Raw genomic sequence first — 24,567 nt, 5'->3', positions numbered from 1 at the left:
GAGATTGGGTTTTGCCATGTTGGCCAGGCTGGTCTGAAACTCCTGACCTCAGGTGATCTGCCCGCCTCGGCCTCCCAAAGAGCTGGGATTACAGGCATGAGCCACCGCACCTGGCCTCAGGGTAATTTTTGTATTTTTGGTAGAGACAGGGTTTCGCCATGTTGGCCAGGCTAGTCTTGAACTCCTGACCTCAAGTAATCCACCCACCTCCGCTTCCCAAAGTGCTGGGATTACAAGCATGAGCCACCGCGCCCAGCCTCTTAGTCTGATTTCTTCTGTTATGGCGTTACTCTGACACTGAGGCACCCTGGCCATCTCAAGCAGGGCCAATCCATGGTGGGCCTTGAACCCCAACCTGTCTCCCCTAGAACAGCACGGCTGCTGCAGTCTCCAGGCCACCAGTTCCTTAGACTCCCAGTTACTGCATTCTGATGAGTTTCTTGGGGGGTCTTGCAGACAGTGAGCAGCTTGAGTTGGCAGATGCCTCTAAGGGAGGGTGCATGTAGATTTGGGAGCTCAGTGCCCTCCTCTCCTGTTTTGTCAAGTCCCAGCTGCCTGGCTGAACCTCTGTGAACTTGGCCCAGTGGAAGTCAGTCCTGCCTGACTTCCTCAGGCTAAATGGCAAAACATCCTCAAGGAAAAGGCAAGGGTAAGTGCGAAACACACCTGTGTGTTCTCTTAATGGATCACACCCCCTCAAGCCTCATCAAAGCTGGCCGCTCTCCGGCGCCTTTCCTAAGTTTTTGCCTATTGTCCAGCCTTTATGTAACCAGTCTGTGCCATGTTAGTCCAAAATGGGCTTCTTGTAGCCAATACTAGAAGTCTTAATAGTTGCAGTATCAGGGGTATCTATGAAATATACTAACTAGAGGTACGAAGTTCTTTTATTCCTAAGTCATTTCTTCCAGGGTCACTTTTTCTATTTATCTTGTGGTCTGTTTTTCCTCAAATGTCTGGGTATCCTCCGTTGGTTAAACTGAAGCCGTTAAAAAGCAGACTGAAATCCTGCCTGTCAGTCACAGACCCTCTGAGTTATCAGGCCAAGTTTGCCTCTGAGGCTGAGACGCTTCTACAAGACACAAGCAGGTTTGCCTAGGCACCCCTGGCCCAGCTCCCAGGCATCCTGAGTGCCAACAGGGAGGCCAACTGTTCTGTACCGAGCTCTCCCTCTGGCCTCCCACCCTTGCTCTCCTGGAGCTGCAGCCTTGACCCTCTAGGGTTCTGCAAGGCTGACTGGCTTCCTTCCCTGCACTCACGAGACTGAAGTGTTCTCAACACCGATGTCTTTAATCTTTTGTCCAGCAATCTGCTTGAAATCTCAATTGCTGGTGGAACCTCTTTTGTGTTTCTGCTCGTTACTCCTGTCACTACTAAGTATGATGGGAGTCCACCCTTCCTGCTCTGCCCCATCTCACCCGTGCCCAGTGCGTTCATTCTGCCTTTCCTCACCCTGTGTGCCCCTCTCCCTTGCAAATGGTAGCTTCCCTTACATATTCAAAACTGCAGCTTCCCCTGAGTAATCAAGTCCCCTCCTAATTCCCAGCCCCCACCAAGACGGGTATGGTCAGCCCCGAGGAATGTGTGGCAGAGATGAAAAAGAAAAAGGTGAAAAACACAAGGGAGACAAGGAGCCCGAGAGGCATCCTCACCCCACTTTCAACAGCTCTGGCTACTGGGCAGAGCCAACCTCACGTCCTAACGCTCAAGTCGTAAGTACGCCCTGGAAACCAAACCAAGCAGGGCTATCAAGTCAGGAACAACCTTCTGGGGAGAACAGAGCAGTGAGGAAGAAGCCGAGGTGCCCACTATCAACAGGAAATTAATTTTATTTTTAAATCCAAGGGGCCAGAACAAATGAGACACCTACCCTTGGAGGACAAACTCAGGTGGCCAAGGTTGGGGGAGGGGATGACAGCAAGGGGCTGGGCAGGAACGCGTCCAAACACAGCGGATGGAGAGGACCTCTTCACTCCGGCGCAGCCTCCATCAAATACCCATTCTCCGGAGCCAGGTAGCCATCGCCACCCTCAGACTCCATGTACATGTCTCGGCTGTCGTTGCCCAGACCCTCCAGCCCGTTGTCCTGGCCACCGCCCCCACCTCGGGCCTCATCCCTGCCCCGCTCACTGCCCCGCTCCCCCCGTTTGTGCTCGCGGTCACGGTCACGGTCACGATCCCGGTCCCGGCGCCGCTCGCGCTCACTCCGGTGGCTCCGCCGTCGCTCCCGGTCACGATCCCGGCCCTTTTCCTCTGGACCGTCAGGGCCGTCAGGCCCGAGCTCCCCTGGAGGCCCATCATCAGGGGGCGCGTCACCCGCCTCAGAGGGCTCCGCCATGTCGCCACCGCCACCCCGCAGCTCCTCCTTGCGCTCCCGCTCCCGCCGGGCCCGCTCCCGACTCCGGCTGCTTCGCCGCTTCCGGTCCCGGTCCTTGTCCTTGCTCCGCTCCCTGGAGCGCCTCCGCTCCTCCTTGTCGCGACTCCGTGAGCGCCTCCGCCGGTCCCGAGAGCGGGAGCGTCGCCGTTCTCGCTCCTTGTCTCGCTCCCGGCTCCGCTCTCTGCGCTCCCGCTCACGGTCCCGGTCCCGGTCCCTGTGCGGAAGCGGGGAGGGGCCGGGCCTGGATGAGGTGGGCAGACCTGTGTGGCTGGGCTCCCCCCCGTGACTGCCCCCCACCCCAGGACACCGGTCGCCCAATCTTACCTCTCATCGTAGCGGGAGGTGTCATCGCGGCCTGAATGTCGGATGTTCACATCAGCCCCTCCTCTTCTGGTACCACCGAGGCCTCCTCCTGGGGCAGGGCAGACGGACAGAGGGTCAGTCTGGGCAGGAGCAGGGCCCGGAGGAGCAGAAATGAGCCGACTCCAAGAGCAAAGGGCAGGAAGGCAGCCCCTGGCTTAGTGTTCACAGGGCCGGGTCCCCCCGTGCAGTTCATCCCGCGCACTCCCATCACAAGACAGCCACGTCTTCCCTAATTAACTCACACGAAGCGTTCGCTGGGAAAACAGCTATTACTGGAACCTACGTTTGACCCCAAAGCGCATCATCTTAACCACAGCGCACTTCACAGCCTCCTCAAAACCCTCCCTTCCAATCATCCTCGCCCTCACACAAACCCGAAGCCAATGATCTTTCCATCCAAAAATGTGATCTGCTTAGAAGCCTTTGGTGGCGTCCCCCAGCCTAAGGTCCAAACTCCTTGTCAACTGGTGGTAGAGGCAGCAAGAGCTGGCCCTGCTAGTGTGAGCCGCGGCTCTTGGCTGCATGTCCCAGGCCTTTCCCGGTGTCCCCGCGCTCACCTTCCTGCCAGTGTCTGCGCATTCTCCTTGCCCTGGACTGGTCTCCCTTTCCTTCTCTGGTGAACTCACACTCACCCTTAACGCTAGCCCGAACATCCCTTCTTCGGGAAGCCTCTCCTCACAGTCCTACGTACTCACAGCTGCAGAAACGCTTCCTTTCCCCGGAGTTTCAGGCTTGCTACCTGAGTCAACCCCTACCTGCCTCTCCCACCAGACTGCAGGGCACCGGGACCGTGGGCGTGCCCAGCTCTTGCTCATGGTACCAACAGGTGGCGCTGCAGCTGGTATAGAGAGGTGGATGTGTGTGTGTCAAGTGAATAGATGAACAGCCCCAAGGCACAGATGATAACCTCATGGTTCTGATGGGGAAACAATCTCAGATCAAGTCACTGGCCCACAGTGACTCAGCAAAGAAGGTGCAGAACTGGGCTGTCACTGCCGTCTGCTGCAAAACCTGCCTTCTCAAGCGCTCCTCTATCTCACACTGCCTGGAAAAGCTTCCGTGAGGCAGGGCTGAGTTCTGTATAGAAAAGAGGCTGCAGGGAGACATTCTCATAGAAGCAGGCAGCAGACCAGGCACCTGCCATGTCACAGGCACAGGGCAGCTAGACTAGCCTTTCCTATTTTCAGGTCATGACCCAGAAATGAGTCACATCATCAATCTGATGGGTTGCAACCAATATCTTAAGTAACAAAACAGCAGAATACAACTATATACTTACTACACAGAAAAAACTGTTTCCTCAAACTTTAGGTTACAGTATTTCTGCAGGTGCACTGAGTCAAGATGTTATTAGCTAACACCAACACGAAGTTTGAATGGCAATTGAACTAGAAGATTCTGAGATTCTGGAAAGACTGAGATTCTAGAATTCTCCCGCCCCAACAGGAAACAGCAAAGCTATAAGAACTCACTCCACCCCAGAGAGACCAAAGTAAGGTAAGAACATGCCTGGTAAGCTCAGAGGCTCAGCAGCTGAGAGTGTGGTCTCCCTAGCACAGGTGAATCCAGAGCGAGGACACAGGGCTGGGAGGCAGGACAGGAGCCCCAAGTTGCTACTACTGCCTGGGTGTCTGCCCAGGGACCATCATCTTCTCTGACAACTGTCACTCAGCTTTGCAGGATTCAGTCCTTAATAAGCATGCCTGAGCAACAGGACCCCAGGCCCAATACTAAGTCAATCAAATGTGCCCACCCCGAAACAAGAGACTCATCCAGGACTGAGTGTAAAGATGGGGCCTGCGGCATGCTGTGTTGGGCCAGTGCAAAGAGGCATGGGACAGACCCAGCTGCATGGAAGCAAACGAGGCAGAAGCAAGCTGTGGGCTGTCACACATCACAGGTGGGTCGTCCCAGTTTTTTTTTTTTTTTTTTTTGAGACAGAGTCTTGCTCTGGCACCCAGGCTGGATGGAATGCAGTGACTCTATCTTGGCTCACTGCAACCTCTGCCTCCCGGGTTCAAGCAATCCTCTGCCTCAGCCTCCCGAGTAGATGGGATTACAGGCACCCACCACCACGCCCAGCTAATTTTTGTATTTTTAGTAGAGACGGGGTTTCAACATCTTGGCCAGGCTGATCTGGAACTCCTGACCTCATGATCCACCCGCCTCGGCCTCCCAAAGTGCTGGGATTACAGGCGAGCCACCGCGCCTGGCCTGGCTGCCCCAGCTCTTAACAGCTTCAGCTACCAGGTTCTCAGGTCCACGGACATCACATACCTCTGAACTCCAAAGGATGCCCATGATTCTGTATCAACAAGGCCCTTTATGTTTCAGGAAGCTCAAGTTTATTTCTGATACTTGCAGCCAAACTGACCTTGCCTGAGACAGCGAATGACAATGAGGAGACCGATTGCAGGAGGCTCAGAGGGCAGAGGCTGCCTCTGTGTTGCTCTTGACTAGAAGCCTGGCACATGGCTGGTGATCAAACAGGTACTTGCTGAATCAGTAAAAGAGCGAACAAGGGCAACAGCAAGCAGAAGCAGATGAGCGGGTGACATTTACAACCCCAGCATGCATCACTGCCAAGCTGGGCACCCAGGACACTGAGCTCAGTGAACTCGGGGTTATTTCCACTGAGAGGAGGACAATGAGGCAGGAGAAGGGGACCCCCAGCTAGCAAGCGCGGATGCCAGCATGTGGGCTCAGGCCTCTCCAGCTTGGTGTCCCTGCTCCTCACAGTAACCCAGAACGAGGAGACAGGTAGCTGTCAGAAATCTGATGGCCACAAGAGAGAGAAGCTGGAGATGAGGACGCGATGGGAGAGGTGGGCCAGCAGGAGACAGAGAAGCAGAAAGCAACAGAAAAGGGAGAACAAGGCCACCAGGCCCAGGGCCCCTGAGAGCCCGTCGAGGGCAGAACGTGCTCACCTAGCCGCCGGGGCCTCCAGCCCTTCACGGTTCGGCCCCTCTCCACGTCCACAAGGACCCTCCTGCCATCAATCTTCTTGCCGTCTGCGTGTTTGTAAGCGGCTGTAACAGATGTGGGGAGGGGGAGGGGAGAGGAGTCCCCAGAGGGTCCTCTAGTCAGGACAGGCCCAGCTCTATAGAATCCCCGCCCCATGTCCCCATCATCACGCACACGCACACGCCCAACAGACAGCCAGGCAACTGACAGCCAGACCAACCCTCTCCCAAACCGGTGAAGGGCCTGCTCCATCTCAGCGTCTGCTTCCTCTCAGCGCCCCAACCACTCCTGGTCGGGGGAGACGTCCACCCTCACCCGCCACCCCCTGGGCTCCCCGGTCCTTCCTCTCCCACATGATGGAACAGCCCCCTCCCGCCAGGGCGGCCAAAATCGCTGCAAAGAAACTGAAGGTTAACTCCACGCTGGACTCTGCTGTGGGGGAGGGGGCTCCTCCACAACCCCAAGCATGCACCCTGAGACACCAAGCCGGGGCAGGAGGCCCAGCTGGGACGCTCTGCACCCCAGACCACACCGGTTTTTTCTGTTTTTGTTTTTTTTGGGGGGGGGGTGAGTGTGGGGGGAACAGACATCAGAACAGAAAATGAACCAGAAGGGGGTGGGAGGAATCTTCAGGAAATGGCAGGGAGCAGAGAGGCGGGTTATACACTCCCAGGGGGCCTGGCGGGGCCCCTGCAGCAGGGGAGAGGGGCAGTGGAGGAAGCATGGGGAGCCGTGCGGTGCTACTGAAAATCCCTGCCTTACCTGAGACGACTGACTCTGCCTCCCCCCAGCCCTGCCCCATCTCGCCCTCCACACCCCCGGCTCAACACACGCTGGGAGCACACCCCAGCCTGAGCCTGCCAGGAAAGGGGAGTCGTAGAGGAGAGACGGGGGACAGGCTCACTGCTGCTCTTGGGCAGCGCATAGCAGAAGGCAAGCCTGAGGCCCTGGCCTGTGATCAACGTGGGACTGTCATGAAGGCCAAAAAGTCCCCGTTCCCCCACCCAGCCCTGGCCTAGGGGGCTGTCCTCAACCAACCGTAATACCCTGCCCCGCCCCAGCCCGCTCCCCCCCAAATAACAACCAGAGGAAGAGAAAAAGGTGCCATTTACCGATGCCGGCCTTGCGGGTGTCCAAACCGAGCGGGATGGGGGGGGCTCGGCAACTCCTGGGGGCCTGGCGAGGAGGCGGGCTTCCCGGGGGGGGGACACGGGACCGCTTACCTGGAGCCCCCAAGCTTACCTGAGCACGCGCACAGACCCCACACCCACCACCATGGGGTCAGCTAAAGCTACAGGGAGGGGAAGTGGGGAGTTCTAGGGAGCCAGGAGAGGGAGAGGAACCACATCTCCTGTACCACCTGGAGACAGGCAGAGGACGTGGTGGACCCCAAAGAAATCTCAAGGAGGCCTTAGAGTGGGGGAGACGAGGATTATCATCCAAGCTGGGCGCTGGAAAGCTCTGGGCTATCTCGTGTGAATTTACAAAGAAGGCTAGGGAGGCCTCAAAAACCTGTCCGCCCTCACCAATCCCCAAGTCACACTGAACTAGGCACACAGCCCACCCCCTCCGAGGACCAGGAGTGACTTCTCCACCTCCAACTCCATGCTCCCTCCCACCAGCTGCATCTGCAGAGGCTGGCACACAGGGGTCCAGGAGACGGTGCTGCCCGTGCTCTGAGGAGGGGCCGCTTGGCCCCTGAACCCACAGGAGGGGAGTGGGGAAAGGCATTTAAGGACCAGGATCAAAGTCAAGCGAAGGAACCCCGCTCGGGTTCAGAGTCCCAAACCCCAAAAGAGGCCCATCCCGGGAGGAACAGCAAAGAAAACATGTGATTGTGTTCGTCTAGGCCTCTCTCTCTCTTTCCCTCTCTCATGTCTCTAGACAGTGGAAGGTTCTTTAGTAAAAACCTACGACACCTTCAGCTGCTGGCAGCCTACCCCTTGGCCCCTCCCACACCCCAAGCCCCAATTCCATGCACTTTAGGGAGCTCCTGACCACCTCTGGAGAGTGGCTGGACATCACAGCCAGCCCCCTCGGGAGGCCTCAACCACAGTAAGGAAGACAGGAAGGGGGCAGAGCACCCCAAATCTAGCAGCCAAAAAGACTCTCCAGGGCCAGCACAGTAGCAGCCCCACAGAAAGCACGGGGGCAGGGAGGGAAGGCTGAAGGGTTCCAGTGGAGCCCTGGCCTGGAGCCCTGCCCTCGGTGTTCCCGCCACCTCGCCGCTGACATCACGAAGCCGGGTCATCAGAGGCTGGGTGGAACCCAAGCGGAGAGGCCGCCGCCTTTCCCACCAGGTTCATCCTTCCCCTCCTGGGATCAGCAAGATTCTCGGAGAGCATACGGATCGGGGCAGGAGGGACAAAGGGCACCCAAACAAGGAAAGGGCCATGGGTGCGGGGAGGCTGCGGGGGCGACTGGGGCGGGAGGAGGGGCGCCTCGCTGCACCTGAGCTGCCTGGCTAAGCTGGGCTGGTGTGCGGTGCTGAGTGATCTTACCCATGATACAAACCCTTATACCAACCATACACTGAGGTGTTGTAAGGGGAGCGTAAGCATCAGCTGCAAGCCAGCTGCGTGGTGGCTGCAGTGACAATAAGAACAGTCAATTAATACGGCGGCCCCTGGACACGCCGCAGCCCTGCCCACCCTCCCCCACCCATCCCTGCCCATGTGGACGCCGCGGCAGCCTCAAAGGGGGCTTTGGAACTGTAGGGGCAGGCGCTCAACATGCCTATCACCCCACTGCCCGCTGAGGAACAGGGTGGGGGGCCAGGGTTGGGGAGGCGGAGGGTCGGGTGGCCCAGCCCCAGTTCTACTGGGGGGGAAGAGAGGGCAGGTTCAAAGGCCAGTCCTCATTGCAACCTGGCCACCCCCAACTTCGGTGGGGGGAATGGGGGAGGCTCCCCCAAAATCCGACCCCTCCCCCCACCTCCAGCTGGCCCCAGCCCCCCACCAAGTTCCCTCTTTGCCCCTGAGGTTCAACGTGTGACACTTACCTCCCCAGGTTCACACACACACACACGTTGTGGGGGATTTGGTTTTTGTTTTTTAAAAAACACGTATATAAAAAAAAAAAGATACATCAGAAACAGAGGGAGGAGGAAAAGAGACATCGCTAATGTCAGGTGTGGCAGGGTGGGGGAGGGGACAGACTGGGAGGGGCTGGGGCAGCAGAGAAGTGAGAGCGGGTCAGAGGGCAGGGCTCGGCGGGAGGTACTCACAGTGCATGTCTCGCTCGTGTTCGTACTCGATGAAGGCATAGCCACGGGGCTTTCCTGACCGCTTACTGTAGACCATGTGTATCTGCAGGGCACATGGGGACAGGGGTGAGTCCTGCCACAGGGCGGCTCCGTCCCACCAACCCCACAACAGCCTGTGCACCAGGCCCTGGGCCGGGTGAGGCCTCAGACCCTCTCTGTCCTTCAAGAGCCCTGAGTGACTCATGTTCTAATGGCAGGAGCAGAGGGCACAGAGGCGGCTTCCTGGAGAAAATGACACTTAAGCTAAGACCTAAAGAAAGAAGAGAGATGAAGGAAGACAGTGAGGTGTCAGCCTGTCAGGTGGAATAGCAGTAACTCCAGAGGTCCAAGGGCCTGGGGGCAGGAGGGCAGGAGGCTGGGGATGTACTTCGGCAGGGCTGGCTCATGTACTGATGACAAAGAGTCCCAGGAGATGAGGCCACAAGGGTGAGCGGGCCCAGGGTCACCAAGCGCCCCAATGCCAGGCCGAGAAGCGTGGTCGCTGAAGAGCTGGGAAGGGTGTTGAGCAAGGAAGGGCCAATGTGGGTGTTCTATGTGGAGTCAGGAGGACACAAATGGAGTTGGGGAAACAGGAGGGAGTTGTGAATGCCAATGGGACAGGGGAATTCTTTTTTTTTTCTTTTGGAGATAGAGTCTTGCTCTGTTGCCCAGGCTGGAGTGCAATGGCGCGATCTCAGCTCACTGCAACCTGCACCTCCTGGGCTCAAGTGATTCTCCTGCCTCAGCCTCCCGAGTAGCTGAGATTACAGGCACACGCCACCACACCTGGGTAATTTTTTGTATCTTCCACCACACCTGGGTAATTTTTTGTATCTTTAGTAGAGACGGGGTTTCACCATGTTGGCCAGGCTGGTCTTGAAATCCTGACCTCATGATCTGCCCTTCTCAGCCTCCCAAAGTGCTGGGATTATGGACGTGAGCCACTGCACTCGGCCTGACATGTATAAATATTTTTAAAAGACGGATCAGAAACAGAGGAGGGAGGAGAAGAGACATGGCTAACATCAGTTTGTGTGCAGGATGGCCTCAAGCCCTCACTACTGCCCAGTGAAGGCATGTGTCTCCCATGTTATATAAAGGAAATTAGACACAGAGCACTTAAGTGACTTAAAAGAAGACTGGTAAAACAAAGCCTTCCTCTAAAACAAGACTCAGCATAGGTATTCTGCCAAGACCCAGAGAGTAGGTATTTCCAGCTTTGACGGCCGTATACTCTGTTGCAACAACCCAATCCTGCCTTGCAACAGTAGCAGCCAAAGACAATGTGTAAACAAACAGACCTGCCTGGCTGAACAGCAGGAAAACTTTAAGTCTGTAGTTTGCCAACCCCTGCTCTTAACCAACCACCAGCAGTTATTATTTCTCATTTTACTCCTGCTGCCCAAGGTCTGCTGCATGGAGATAGTCAGGATGCATAAACCCAGGCCCTGAAATGGTGTGAGCCATGCTCAGGGCTGAGATCTCTCTCCCTCCCTCTCAGGATACGCCCCTCCTCCATGCACCCCCAATTCAAACACCCTGACCCACTCCACTTACTCTTTTGATAGGTCCGTACACCTCAAACTCTCTCCGGAGCTTGGATTCTGTTGTGTCATAGTTCTACAAGGAGATGGGTATGACGTTAAATGGGAGAACAGAGCTGTCCCACAGTCCCTGGAACATTCCCCTGTACCTAGCCTATTTGACCTTTGTGCCAGACCCAGGCTCTCAGCAGCGTGGGGTTCCAGGAGCTAGGAGCTGGGGACTTACCACTCTCGCCACGAAGAGAGTCTTGAAGGCATCCCCCTGAGCATTGGGATCATTGTGAGGGTCCCCTGTGCAGGAAGAAGGGAATTTTATAAGTTGAAGGTGTCCATGGTCTCAGGTAGCAAAACAAATACGATGGGCAGAGGCCAAGAAGAAAACGGTGGCATTGGGAGAGGCCCCTAACTGGAGGAACATGGGTGGTGACCTGGCAACCTCAGGCACACCCCTCTCTGAACCTGTTTTTCTGAGGCACAGTGGGCTTTATCAGAGTGGCTGAGAGAGAATCCAGGCTGCTGAGGGGAGGAGGTAAGGCTGACTTCAAGCTGACAGGATGTGGGCAGGCCCAACTGCCATTTCAGACCTACATAAACCCTAAGGGCCCTATTGCTCCAAGATGCAAGGTGATCCAAACAGTAATAGCCCAACTGGGCCCCCCTGGAGATGCAGCTGATGCCCCCAGGTTCTGAGCTCCCGCCTGTAGGCAGAGCCACACTGCCACCTGCTGGACACAGACTGCAACTACAGCCCACAGGAAAACCTGAGACCAAGCGGCCCCAAGGCTACGAATGAGAGCCAGGAGAGCAAACACTAAGCAAGCCCTGCTTTCCTGTCTGTGCCGTGTGTCTCTAAAAGGAAACCAGGAACTGACTAGCATTAGATCAGATTCTCACTCCAGCCTCGCTACTGTGAGGCAAACTGTTCTACCTGGCTACTAAGGAATAACAATCTCCAAAGAAAGAGCCAGGAATCTCCTAAGAAACCAATTCCATAGGTGATCCTGCGGGTCAGGCCTGGGAATAAGTCCTTTTCACCAAATGTGGTGGCCCCAGCACATAATGACCCTGACTTCTGCCGAGGCCTTAAGGACACTGCCGGTTCTTCCATGGTATAGTGTTTCCCTCGGAAGCCCTGGCACATTCTGGGAGAGCATGAGAAAAGGAATAATATTAACCCATTTATGCCAGAAGTTGCAATTTTTTGAATTGCAGACACATGTGAAAAATCAGACCCTGGTGATGACCCGAGCAGTAGGATATAAATAACTCCCACATGCTTAGCGTTCCAATAATGGAACATTAGGCATATAATTTACTGAACACATACTATGGCCCAGACACAGTGCTGGACACTGATATTTATTTATTACTATTTTGCAAATAGAAGCAAAACAGAACAAACTTGAGACACAGAAAAAGGGAGGTGTTAAAGTGGCAAAGGGCCAAGGCAGACTTCACTTCTCACCCCGGGCACTTGAACTACCAGGCTCCTTCCCTGAACCCTCGGGTGCTACCTTTTCAGGAAGACAGTGTGGGTGTTGCCAGAAGCTAGAGAAATAAAGTCTCAGTTTTTTTTTTGAGACAGAGTCTTGCTCTGTTGTCCAGGCTTAAAGTGCAATGGCACAATCTCGTCTCACTGCAACCTCTGCCTCCCAGGTTCAAGCGATTCTCCTGCCTCAGCTTCTCAAGCAGCTGGGATTACAGGCGTGCGCCACCACATCCAGCTAATTTTTGTATTTTTAGTAGAGACGGGGTTTCGCCATGTTGGCCAGGCTGGTCTCGAACTCCTGACCTCAGGTGATCCACCCTCCTCGGCCTCCCAACGTGCTGGGATTACAGGCATGAACCACTGCGTCCGGCCAGATTTGTTTCTTACAAGAGAATTTAACTACAAGTATAAACTAAGGTCAAGATGACTTTAAGGAATGTATTTTTTTTGAGACGGAGTGTCACTCTTGGCAACATCTTGGCTTACTGCAACCTCTGCCTCCCGGGTTCAAGCGATTCTCCTGCCTCAGCCTCCCAAGTAGCTGGGATTACAGATACACACCACCACACCCAGCTAATCTTTTGTATTTTTAGTAGAGACGGGGTTTCACTATGTTGGTCAGGCTGGTTTCGAACTCCTGACCTCAGATGATCTGCCTGCCTCGGCCTCCCAAAGTGCTGGCATTACAGGCGTGAGCCACCGCACCTGACCTAAGAATATTTTAGAAAACAGAAGCCTGAGCCACAATTTAAGGGAATTGCTATCTGGGACAAATGGAAACGTCTGAAAACAACTCCATCTCGGCGTTCTCTCCACCCACTCCTCAAAGTTCCTTGCCAGGCTGGGCGCGGTGGCTCACACCTGTAATCCCAGCAATTTGGGAGGCTAAGGCGGACAGATCACCTGAGGTCAGGTGTTTGAGACCAGCCTGGCCAACATGGCGAAACCCCGTCTCTACTAAAAATACAAAATTACCAGAGCATGGTGGTGTGCGACTATAGTCCCAGCTACTCGGGAGGCTGACGCAGGAGAATCGCTTGAACCTGGGAGGTGGAGGTTGCAGTGAGCCGAGATCATACCACTGCACTCCAGCCTGGGCAATAAAGCAGAAAAAAAAAAAAAAAAAAGTTCCTTGCCATACCTTATCCCTGAGCATTGTAATTTTCCATGGCCAGGTCTCTCAATCTGCACTGCTTTTTTTTTTTTTTTTTTTTTTGCACCAGCTAACTCTCATTCAATAGGTAATTCTTTTTTTTTGCCGATGTTTGTACTCTTGTAAATAGGTAATTCTTAAGCATCTACTATGTGCCTGGAAATGCTATAGTTGTTGGGGATTTGGCAGTAAACAAGACAAAAAAAGGTGCTGGGCGCAGTGGCTCACAGCTGTAATCCCAGCACTTTGGGAGGTCGAGGCAGGCAGACCACTTGTGACCAGGAGTTCGAGCCCAGCCTGATCAACACAGCGAAACCTCATCTCTACTAAAAATACACAAAAAATTAGCTGGGTGTGGTCCAGCTACTCAGGAGGCTAAGATAAGAGAATCGCTTGAACCAGGGAGGCAATGAAGGTTGCAGTAAACCGAGATCGTGCCACTGCAGTCCATCCTGCGCAACAGAGTGAGACTGTCTCAAAAAAAAAAAAAAGGTGCCTACCCTCATGGGGTTCATATGCTAATGAAAGAGGTAAATAAGGAGATCATATGATCACATCAGATGACAACAGAGATAGAAACGGGTGACTTTACAAGGCAGGTTAGGAAAGGCCTCATAAGATGCTGACATTTAATGAAGAGCTGAAAGCCGTCATAGCAGCAAGGAAACACACCCGGCAATGCCAGACGACAGGCGTTCTGACAGTTACTGTGGAGCACTACAGTGGGACCAATGAATGCTGCAGGGTTGGGGAGTGGACGAAGGCTAAACAACAGCTGAGCTTCCTGAAGGGCAGCAGAGGGAAACCCCCCCAGCACACTGCGTGAGCTCCCTGGAGCACTTGCTTACCCGGGGGTGCGGGGGCCACAAATGAGACTAAAGGTAAAAAGCAAATGCAGCAAAGCAATGGTACCCCCAAGTCCTGAACATAGAGAACAAAAGCTCAAAGAAGGTAGCACAGACCCAATGCCGGGCAGTGCCCCACCAGCCAGTGTATGCGTGCAGAGCCCTGCCGGCAGCTCTCCCTTAGGAAATCACTGGTTAAGGGCTCATCTAAGTAGCAGCCCAGAGCAGAGACTCAAAGGAACTGGGCCGTGGAGTTGGGAATTAGGCTTTGAGGTACTCGAAGTCCCGTCTCCGAACTCTCACTCTTTGTAAGCGTGCTTGCCTCAACAAGCCTCCATTTCTTTATCTTAAAAATGGGAGTAGCAACCCCTGCTGCACTAGGAAGCTATGAGAAGTCAGTAACACGAAGTACAAGTGCTCAGCAAGGAGGCACCGTCCCCTTGACGGGAGCTGTTCATTGTGACAAGGCACAGCAAGCTTCTATAGCTATGAGTGGAGGCTCTCAAGGGCACAGAAACCCTACTTAACTTGATCCATTCTTTTATTTCTTTTCTATTATGGAGAAGTTCAAGCATTTAATGGAAGTAGAGCAGTATAATGAACTCCCATGAGCCCGCTTCCATTAACAACATGTGGCCGGACTTGTTTCATCCCTATCCTCCCACAGCCCACTGGATTTTTTTGAGACGGAGTCTTGCTCTGTCACCCAGGCTGGAGTGCAGTGGCATGACCTCAGCTCACCCCAAACTCTGCCTCCTGAGTTCAAGTGATTCTCCTGCCTCAGCCTCCCAAGGAGTTGTGATTACAGGCCCCTGCCACCACACCCAGATAATTTTTATATTTTCAGTTGAGACAGGGTTTCACCATATTCACCACTCGAACCTAGATCACTCAAGTGATCCTCCCACCTCAGCCTCCCAGATGCTGGGATTACAGGCGTGAACCACCGCAACCGGCTGGATTATTTTAAATGAAATTCCAGATAGCACACCATTTTGGTCTCTAACAAAGGCTTTTAAACATCATAACCACAATGCCACTTTTACATCTTAAAGAGTTAAAATTTACTAATTCCTTAACCTCATCTATGATCCAGTGTTCAAATTCCTCAATTGGAACTTTTTTGTTCGGTTTTTTTTTTTTTTGAGACAGAGTCTCACTCTGTTGCCCAATTGGAACTTTTTTGTTTGTTTTTTGAGATGGAGTCTTGCTCTTTTTGCCCAGGCTGGAGTGTAATGGCGCTATCTCTGCTCACTGCAAACTCTGCCTCCCGGGTTCAAGCAATTCTCCAGCCTCAGCCTCCCGAGTAGCTGGGATTACAGGAGCCCACTACAATGCCTGGCTAGGTTTTTTTTTTTTTTTTTTGTATTTTTAGTAGAGATGGGGTTTCACCATGTTGACCAGACTGGTCTTGAACTCCTGACCTCATGTGATCTGCCTGCCTCGGCCTCCCAAAGTGCTGGGATTACAGGCGTGCCCAGCCTGCAACTGTTTTTTTTTTTTTGAAATGGAGTCTTGCTCTGTCACCCAGGCTGGAGTGCAATGGCGTGATCTCGGCTCACTGCAACCTCCGCCTCCCAGGTTCAAATGATTCTCCTGCCTCAGCCTCCTGGGTAGCTGGGATTACAGGTACACACCACCACGCTGGGCTAATCTTTGTATTCTTAGCAGAGACAGGGTTTCACCATGTTGGCCAGGCTGGTCTCGAACTCCCGACCTCAGGTGATCCACCTGCCTCGAAGGATTATAGGCGTGAACCACCACGCCTGGGTGGAACCATTTTTAAAAAGCATTTCTGGCCAGGTGTGGTGGCTCACGCCTGTAATCCCAGCACTTTGGGAGGCCAAGGTGGGCAGATCACCTGAGGTCGGGAGTTCGAGAACAGCCTGACCAACATGGAGAAACCCCACCTCTACTAAAAATACAAAATTAGCCAGGCATGGTGGTGCATGCCTGTAATCCCAGCTACTCAGGAGGCAGGAGAATTGCTTGAACCAGGGAGGCAGAGGTTGCAGTGACCCGAGATCTACCATTACCCTCCAGCCTGGGCAGTAACAGCAAAACTCCATCTAAAAAAAAAAAAAAAAAAAAACAAAAAAAAACCCAAAAAACACTTTTGGCTGGGCGTGGTGGCTCACACCTGAAATCCCAACACTCTGGGGGGCTGAGGCAGGCAGATCACCTGAGGCCAGGAGTTCAAGGTTGCAGTGAACTATGACTGCACCACGGCAGTAAAGCCTGGGCAACACAGCACGACCCTGTCCCTAAAAACAAAACAAAACACAACCAAAAAAAAGAGGCTGAGCACAATGGCTGACACCTGTAATCCGGCACTGAGGGAGGCTGAGGCAAGAGGATCGCTTGAGCCCAAGAATTCAAGACCAGCCTGGGCAACACAGTGAGACCCCGTCTCAGTTTTAAAGTTTTTCTAAAAAAGAAAAAAAAGAAGACCCACAGTGGATTTTGGTTGGTTAAGACACAGATAAACTAGGCCGGGTGCGGTGGCTCATGCCTGTAATCCCAGCACTTTGGGAGGCTGAAGCAGGTGGATCACCTGAGGTCAGGAGTTTGAGACCAGCCTGGCCAATATGGTGAAACCCCATCTCTACTAAAATTACAAAAATTAGCTGGGCATGGTGGCACACGCCTGTAGTCCCAGCTGCTCAGGAGGCTGAGGCAGGAGAATCACTTGAAGCCAGGAGGCAGAGGTTGCAGTGAGCCGAGATAGTACCACTGCACTCCAGCCTGGGTGACAGAGCGTGACTCCGTCTCAAAAGAAAAGGGGGTGGGGGGTGGCCAGGCACAGTGGCTCATGCCTGTAATCCCAGCACTTTGGGAGGCCAAGGTGGGCAGATCACAAGGTCAAGAGATCTAGACGATCCTGGCCAACGTGCTGAAACTCCGTCTCTACTAAAAATACAAAAATTAGCTGGACGTGGTGACGCACGCCTCTAGTCCCAGCTACTTGGGAGGCTGAAGCAGGAGAATCACTTGAACCTGGGAGGCGGAGGGTGCAGTGAGCCAAGATTGCGCCACTGCACTCCAGCCTGGCGACAGAGCAAGGCTGCCTCCAAAAACAAACAAACAAAAAAGACATAGGTAAACTAATTAAGACTGTGACTGTGTTGTCTAGGCAAGAGGTGACCTGGGTGGTGATGATGGACATGAAAAGAAGGGTCAGGTTTGTGACATTTAGAAAATAACACAAATAGGTCTTGGTGAGAGGCTAAGCAAAGGGTTAGAAAAGGTGTTAGAAACAAACTGCATGGCAAAAAATGAGGTCACGACCGGCACAGCTGAATGTCTATGTCCCAGAGAAAACACCCAAAGGAAACCAGGTTGGTGGCGAAGGAAAACCCCTGTGGTTTGGACACTGAGTCTGAGATGCCTCTGAGGCAGTACATCAAGACGGCGTTCCGACAGCCAACGTCCAAAGAGCGCACCGCCAGACGTCTCTGTCACGCTTCTGCGTGAGCACCGAGGAAATCCTGCACTCCAGGATTTGGAGGAAAAGGATTCATCAAAGTTCACAGGTATAGGAGGAAAACCTGTCTTCTCACCAGAGTCATGTCATGTCCTGAGAAGTGCGTCGTTTGATGTTGTCGTCGATATGCCTACATGAGACGGCACTTCCACGAGCCTAGATAGCATACCTAGCAGCACTCCTGGGCTAGAGGGTGCGTCCCACTGCTCCGAGGCCAAGCGTGTTACTACACCAAATACTACAGCAATCCTAACACAATACTAAGTATTTGTGCATCTAAACGTATCAAAGAATAGAAAGGGTACAGTAAATATATGGTATACTTTTTTTTTTTTTTTTAAGACAGACTTTTGCTCTTGTTGCCCAGGCTGGGTTGCAGTGAACCAATGCGATCCCGGCTCACTGCAACCTCCGCCTTCCGGGTTCAGGAGATTCTCCCGCCTCAGTCCCCCGAGTAGCTGGGATTACAGGCACCCGCCACCACACCCGGCTAATTTTTGTACTTTTAGTAGAGACAGGATTTCGCCATGTTAGTCGGGCTGGTCTCGAACTCCTGACCTCATGATCCGCCTGCCTCGGCCTCCCAAAGTGCTGGGATTACAATGTGAGCCACTGTGCCTGGCAAAATACGGTATAATCTCATAGGATCACCATCACATCCACGGTTCCCTGCTGACTAAAACATTGTTATGCTGCATGTGACTGTACAGTTTTCACTTTCAGAATAAAGAGCCACTGGAGGTTGACATCTGACCCCCTTATGAGTTTGGTTAATGGCAACAACACATCTGTCTTATACTCCAATTCCTCCTCTATGTGGAGGGGATGGAACATCCTCAGTCCAAGGGTCGGGGAGTTGAGGTTAGAGCCAGGACAGACCCACTAGCCCACAACCCACCACTTCAGCCTGTGACACCCAGCTGGGTTGTGGGAGCCCCTGAACTGTCCTCCTGTGCAGGAGAAGCCCAAGGTACCACGGGTCTCCCTTCCTGCCAACTTTTACCCTATGTTCTGCTGCTGAAAAGCCTAAACCAAAAACAGTGCTTGTGAAGTGGCATGGGCTAAACAAATGAACTAACAACCCTGCTCCCCACAAAACAGGCCTTAGGGAGACAGCAGGGTCCTGGGTATGACCTGGGAAGAATACAGAGGGTTTGAGGGAGGAGAGAGCCAAACGGTGGATGAGAGACTTACACATTTTAAGCTCCGTCTCCACTTCTTGCTGTCGCCGCTCAATCTTTTCCCGTCTCTGTCAGGAGAAAGGGCAGGTGGAGAAGTGAATGCAGATAGAAGTGCCCTAGTGTCAAGGATCATCTGGAGACAGTGGTAAAACAGGGGGTCAGAAAGGAAAAATGACATACTTTCCTCTCCATGCGCTCCTCTCGGGTTTCTGCACGAGTTGGAGGAGGGGCATCTCGAGGGTCCTAGGAACAAGAAGAGAGGTGACAGGGTGGGAAGGACTAGGGGAAATGGCAAAGGACACTCACCAAGGAAATAAGCAGGTTAACCCTCCCACCCCCACCCCCTATAAAAATAAACATCCACACACACTTTCCCTGTCACAGTGGAGGGAGGGGAGTGGCACAGATCAAAGCAAGGTCTGCAGCCACGCACAGTGGCTTCCACTTGTAATTGCAGCACTTTGGGAAGACGACACAGGAAGAATGCTTGAGCCTAGGGGTTTCAGACCAGCCTGGGAAAACACAGTGAAATACCATCTCTACAAAAAATTTAAAAATTAGCCAAGTGTAAAGGCCGGGTGCAGTGAGCACGCCTGTAATCCCAGCACTTTGGGAGGCCAAGGCGGGAGGATCACGAGGTCAGGAGATCGAGACCATCCTGGCTAACACAGTGAAACCCCATCTCTACCAAAAATACAAAAAATTAGCTGGGCGTGGTGGTGGGCACCTGTAATCCCAGCTACTCGGGAGGCTGAGGCAGGAGAACGGCGTGAACCCGGGCGGCGGAGCTTGCAGTGAGCCGAGATCACGCCACTGCACTCCAGCCTGGGGGACAGAGCGAGACTCTGTCTCAAAAAAAAAAAATCCTGTCTCAAAAACTAAGCACAGTCCATGGACCAGTACTATCTAAACTGTTGCTGGACTGTGGTAAGTACAGATAAGTACAGAAACCAGGAATAAGTGTTCAGGAACTTCTACAGCAATTTCACAATTTGATGTCCACTGACTCTAATACAAATTTGGTCTTTTATTCTGCAGGTCTTTTTTTTTTCTGAGACGAAGTCGTGGTCTGTTGCCCAGGCTGGTGTGCAATGGTGCGATCTGGGCTCACTGCAACCTCCACTTCCCAGGTTCAAGCGATTCTAAGCCCTGCTTTGCCCCCTGTGCCCGTGTCTCTAAAAGGAACCCAAGAACTGACTAGAATCGTTCAAGCGGTTCTCCTGCCTAAGCCTCCTGAATGAGTACCTGGGATTATAGGCACACAACAGCACGTTGGCTAGTTTTTGCATTTTTAGTAGAGATGGGGTTTCACCATGTTGGCCTGGCTGGTCTTGAACTCCTGACTGTAGATCTTTCTCTAAAAAGTAATTCTATCCTATTTATCAAAAGCAAACAGATTGGAAACAGTATCTGTCCTTCACCAAAGACAGTCTGAAAAGCACTGGTACAGGTGACATCTAGCTTAAGAATGTAGTATTTAGGAAACACACTGCCTTCCATATTTAGGAAACACATTGCTTCTCAGAGCTCCAAGGAACACTCACATTGAACAAAGTGCCAGAGGATGTGATGGGAGTGGAGTGATAGTAGGGCCCTGCTTATGAGTGCCAGTGAGGAGGACCAGGCCTGAAGCAACATGAGCCGACAGAACAGGGCTCCGAAGCCCACAACTGCACACCCTCTGAGGGCCAAGGCAGCTCTTAAAGGTCTCACCAACCACATATTAAATACTAACTGGCTGGTAGGGTGCAGTGGCTCATGCCTGTAATCCTAGCACTTTGGGAGGCCAAGGCAGGCAGATCACAAGGTCAGGAGATCGAGACCATCCTGGCTAACACGGTGAAACCCCATCTCTACTAAAAATGCAAAAAATTAGCCGGGCGTGGTGGCAGGCACCTGTAGTCCCAGCTACTTGGGAGGCTGAGGCAGGAGAATGGCGTGAACCTGGGAGGCGGAGCTTGCAGTGAGCCAAGACTGCGCCACTGCACTCCAGCCTGGGCGACAGAGCAAGACTCCATCTCAAGAAAACAAAAAACAAAACAAAAAAAGGTACCTGGCTCCCAGGCATGGTGGCTCACACCTGTAATCCCAGCACTCTGGGAGGCCAAGCGGGGTGGATCACCTGAGGTTAGGGGTTCGAAACCAGCCTGGCAACAGAGCAAAACTGTCTCATAAATAAATAAATAAATAGTAACTGGCACATGACTTGCATCATCAAAGGGCACCTACCACCTGCCTGTGCCCATTAAGTTAATTGGCCAGTAACATTTCTCCAGTGCGGGTTCACCAAGGGTGGCAAATCCCACTGAAGATATACCTTTCTGTTATCTACGAAATTCTGCTCCGCAACTCCCTCGCCTCCAGCTGCCCTTACCTACCCAATGCTAGAACGTTCTTCTTGTAACTTCCGGCTGTGTGCCACCTTTTCTCAGGTGTGCTGATGCACCTAAGAGATGACCCTTGTCAACCCATTTCACAAATAAAAACAGAGGTCCAGGAGCCTAAGTCATTCATTCCTATTTACCCCGAAGGTGCAGAGCTAAGATCCTCATCTGCAGTTTTAAGCCCTCCAATACTCAATACCGGGTGCTAAGCCTTTATGAACATCATCTTATTAACAATAAGAATGGTAAACAGAGTAACAAAGGCTGACATGTGCTAACTGCTTGGTGCCAAGCTCCCTGACATACACTTTGCCATTTAATTATCCACCAACATTATGAGGGTGCCACCACTATCCCCTTGCTAAAGAAACCAATGCATTAAGAGGATACAACATTTGCCCAAAGTCAGAGCTGATAAATGGTGCGGGTTAAGTGTGAATCCTCAACCACTACTCACTGAATTTTCACAAAAATTCTACAAAAGGTGTACTATCAACCCTACTTTTTTTTTTTTTTTGAGACAGTCTTGTTCTGTTGCTCAGGATGGAGTGCAGTGGCACGATCTTGGCTCATTGCAACCTCCGCCTCCGGGGTTCAAGTGATTCTCGTGCCTCAGCCTCCCAAGTAGCTGGAATTACTGGCATCATCATGCCTGGCTAATTTTTGTTATTTTTAGTAGAGACGTGGTTTCACCATGTTGGCCAGGCTGGTCTTGAACTCCTCACCTCAGGTGATCCGCCTGCCTCAGCCTCCCAAAGTACTGGGATTACAGGCGTGAGCCACCGCACCGGGCCACAACCCCACTTAAAAAAAAATTTTTTTTTTTGAGAGACGAAGTCGTGCTCTGTCACGCAGGCCGGAGTATAGTGGCACAATCACAAAGCACTCCAGCCTCCGACTCTTGGGCTCAAGCAATCCTCCCACCTCAGCCTCCTGAGTAGCTGGGACTACAGACGCACTCGACCACACCCGACACCTGGCTCCAACCCCATTTAAAACAGGGAAACTGAGGATCACAAAGATTAAGCCCCTCACTTAAATCACACAGCTAGCAAAATGGCCAGAGGCTGGACTCCCAAATCCAACCCTCTGCTCCCCAGAACCCAAACCATTCCTGGCCTGCTCAGTGAACTCACCTCAAACTCTCGAATGTACGGCGCAATGCCACAATAAGGTTGATTGTGGTGTTTTTCATGTGGCAGTTTCTCCAGGGGTGGCAGGTATGGAATAGGGTCACGGGGGGCAAAGAGGGCCAGAAGGTTGGGCGGCAGGAACTGGGTCATCTTGCCAAGTCTGAGAGCAGAAGCAGGACAGCCTTAGGTTAGATCGGGTCTGCACAGAGAAAACCCCTATTACTCCTTGACTCTCAAAGTAAGAAAGACAGGAGAAAAGTCTCGGAATTAAAACAGGCTCTGTAAGGGCAGAGAACGGTCCTGTGTTACGGAGAAAAGGGTATGTCTTGGTGTGGGTGGAGATGAAAGGCCAGTAAACAAAAACAACAGCTGGAAAAGGGTTCCTGAGTAGTGAAGTCTCAGAGTCCTGAGACACGAGCTGTGGGGCGGAGAGGTTCCCTGGGAATTTCTGGAGGAATCAAAGACCCGAGGAGGGAGGCCCAGAGCAGTTGTGGCTGCTCGTCCCGTGCCGTGGAGGGCAAATTACGAGATGCAGTTTCCAGGGTCCTGGGGATCGGAAGTTTCCAAGCAAAGAGAAACATAAGCAGCGAAGCCCCAAAACCAAGTGCTTGTGAGTAACAGACCTGGACCCCGCAAAAGCGAAAGGAATTATGGGTAAGGATCCAGGACAACATACAAAATCGAAAAATAAAAAGGGCCACACACCGCAAGGGCCTGTGGGTAGGGAACCTCGAGGGCGCTGTGGGAAGCGGGCGTGGGTGCCCAGAGATCTCGGGATCCGGGAAAGGGATGCAGAAGGGACCTGTGGCGGGGACGCGGGAAAGGGGCCTGGCCGCGGGGAAGAGGACGGTGCCCACCGCTGGGGCTTCTGGGTAGCGGCCTCGCACCCCGTCGGGCCACTCAGTCACACTCACTCGCCGCGCGGCGCCCTCCTCGCTCTGTCGTCTGTCCGGAGGCTCGCGGCGGCTGCGGCGGCCCCTCAGCAACAACAACTCCTGCTTCGGCTTCCACTCCGGGGGCGACCGCGTCCGTCTGATTCCGTCGCCCGCTAAGCGAGCGAACCAGGCCGCTGCTCAGCCACCCGCGCGGCCTCGGCTAGCGACTGGAGCAGGGGGTGGGTCCCGGCCGCAAATCCCTCCGCCGTCCACACTGCGCACGCGCGGCGCGAGGCCAGGAACAACCCACACACAAGGACCCGTCGCTGCCGCGGGCACAGCGCACGCGCGAGCTCACTACCCCGCCTTCGGGCACCTTGAGTACCTCAGCCGCGGAGGGCTGGCGTCTGCACTGCGCACGCGCGCTTGTCCCAAGCCTCCCCTCCACCTCCCGCTTTCCGCTCCGAACCGCCTATATCCGCGAGACTCTCCCTGATGCTCCGCCCCTTTCCGATCACACTTCCCGGATCTTTCGCGCATGCGTTTTGCGTAGAGAACTGTAATGTACCTCTCCGCCGCCTAGCAAAGAGTCCCTAGGTGACTAGCCTGATTGCGTTGATGTCTAATCTATTCAATCAGTACTATTCATCGAGCATCTCGTGCGTGCTAGGCACTGTCTGGGCTTTGGGGGTACAGCACGTGATTAAAGCAAAGTCTTCTCCTGCTAGGGCTTACATTGTACTGGGAGAGACAATAAAAGCATTTAACTGAATAAAGATAATTTGAGGCCAGGCGCGGTGGATCACACCTGTAATCCCAGAAATTCTGGGAGGCTGAGGCGGGCAGATCACCTGAGGTCAGGAGTGTGAGACCAACCTGACCAACATGGTGAAAGCCCGTCTCTACTAAAAATACAAAAATTAGCCGGGCATGGCGGTGCGCGCCTGTAAGCCCGGTTATTCGGGAGGCTGAGGCAGGAGAATCGCTTGAACTCGGGAGGCGGAGGTTGCAGTGAGCCGAGGTCGTGCCATTGCACTCCAGCCTGGGCGACAAAGCGACTCCGTCTCAAAAATAAATAAATAAATAAAAAATAAAAGATAATTTGAGATAGTGGCCAGCATGATGAAGAACGATGGAGCAGAATAAAGGGATGGGAAGTGACAGCGAGGCTATTTTAGAAAGGGTGATAATGGAAGGCTCCTTTGAAGAGGTTAACATTTGAATAATGGCCAGATAGAAGCCAGATCTGGGGTGGGGCGGGGGAGGGGCGGTGTTTAACAGTAAGTGCGAAGGTCCTGAACTGGGACCAGATGGCAGGAATCTCAGGTTGTTGGCCATGAGATCAGAGAGCTGGCACTTGTTATTTAGAGCCCTGTTCTTAAGTATTGTATCTTAAGTTTTGTGGATGGATTCAACAGCCTGTTTAATGACTACAGAAATTATTGCAAAATTAAAATGACTAATTTTATGTTTCAAGAAAAAGGCTGAGTGCAGTGGCTCACGCCTGTAATCCTGGCACTTTGGGAGGCCAAGG

General features: G+C 53.0%; 1 protein-coding gene across 3 annotated transcripts; it reads right to left on the bottom strand.

The window, feature by feature from the left end:
- Positions 1–1,801: 1,801 nt before the first annotated feature.
- Positions 1,802–23,545, bottom strand: SNRNP70 (small nuclear ribonucleoprotein U1 subunit 70). Of its 3 annotated transcripts, none has more exons than XM_030821031.1 (10): positions 23,073–23,545; positions 22,162–22,357; positions 18,822–18,884; positions 18,655–18,709; positions 10,716–10,780; positions 10,503–10,565; positions 8,928–9,009; positions 5,665–5,766; positions 2,699–2,786; positions 1,802–2,615 (listed from the first exon to the last, which is right to left on the bottom strand). In XM_030821031.1, the coding sequence occupies exons 2-10, from the start codon at positions 22,306–22,308 to the stop codon at positions 1,967–1,969; spliced, it is 1,314 nt and encodes a 437-aa protein (XP_030676891.1). In that variant the 5' UTR covers positions 22,309–22,357; positions 23,073–23,545; the 3' UTR covers positions 1,802–1,966. The 3 variants fall into 3 exon arrangements, with proteins under 3 accessions (XP_030676891.1, XP_030676890.1, XP_030676892.1); XM_030821030.1 differs by having other exon boundaries at positions 22,162–22,318; XM_030821032.1 differs by having other exon boundaries at positions 1,802–2,588; positions 22,162–22,318.
- Positions 23,546–24,567: the final 1,022 nt, after the last annotated feature.

The sequence above is a fragment of the Nomascus leucogenys genome, chromosome 10 (genome assembly GCF_006542625.1).
Source record: "Nomascus leucogenys isolate Asia chromosome 10, Asia_NLE_v1, whole genome shotgun sequence".
NCBI lineage: Eukaryota > Metazoa > Chordata > Mammalia > Primates > Hylobatidae > Nomascus > Nomascus leucogenys.
The sequence above is the reverse complement of the archived record's forward strand: the minus strand, read 5'-3'. Positions and strand labels throughout refer to the sequence as shown.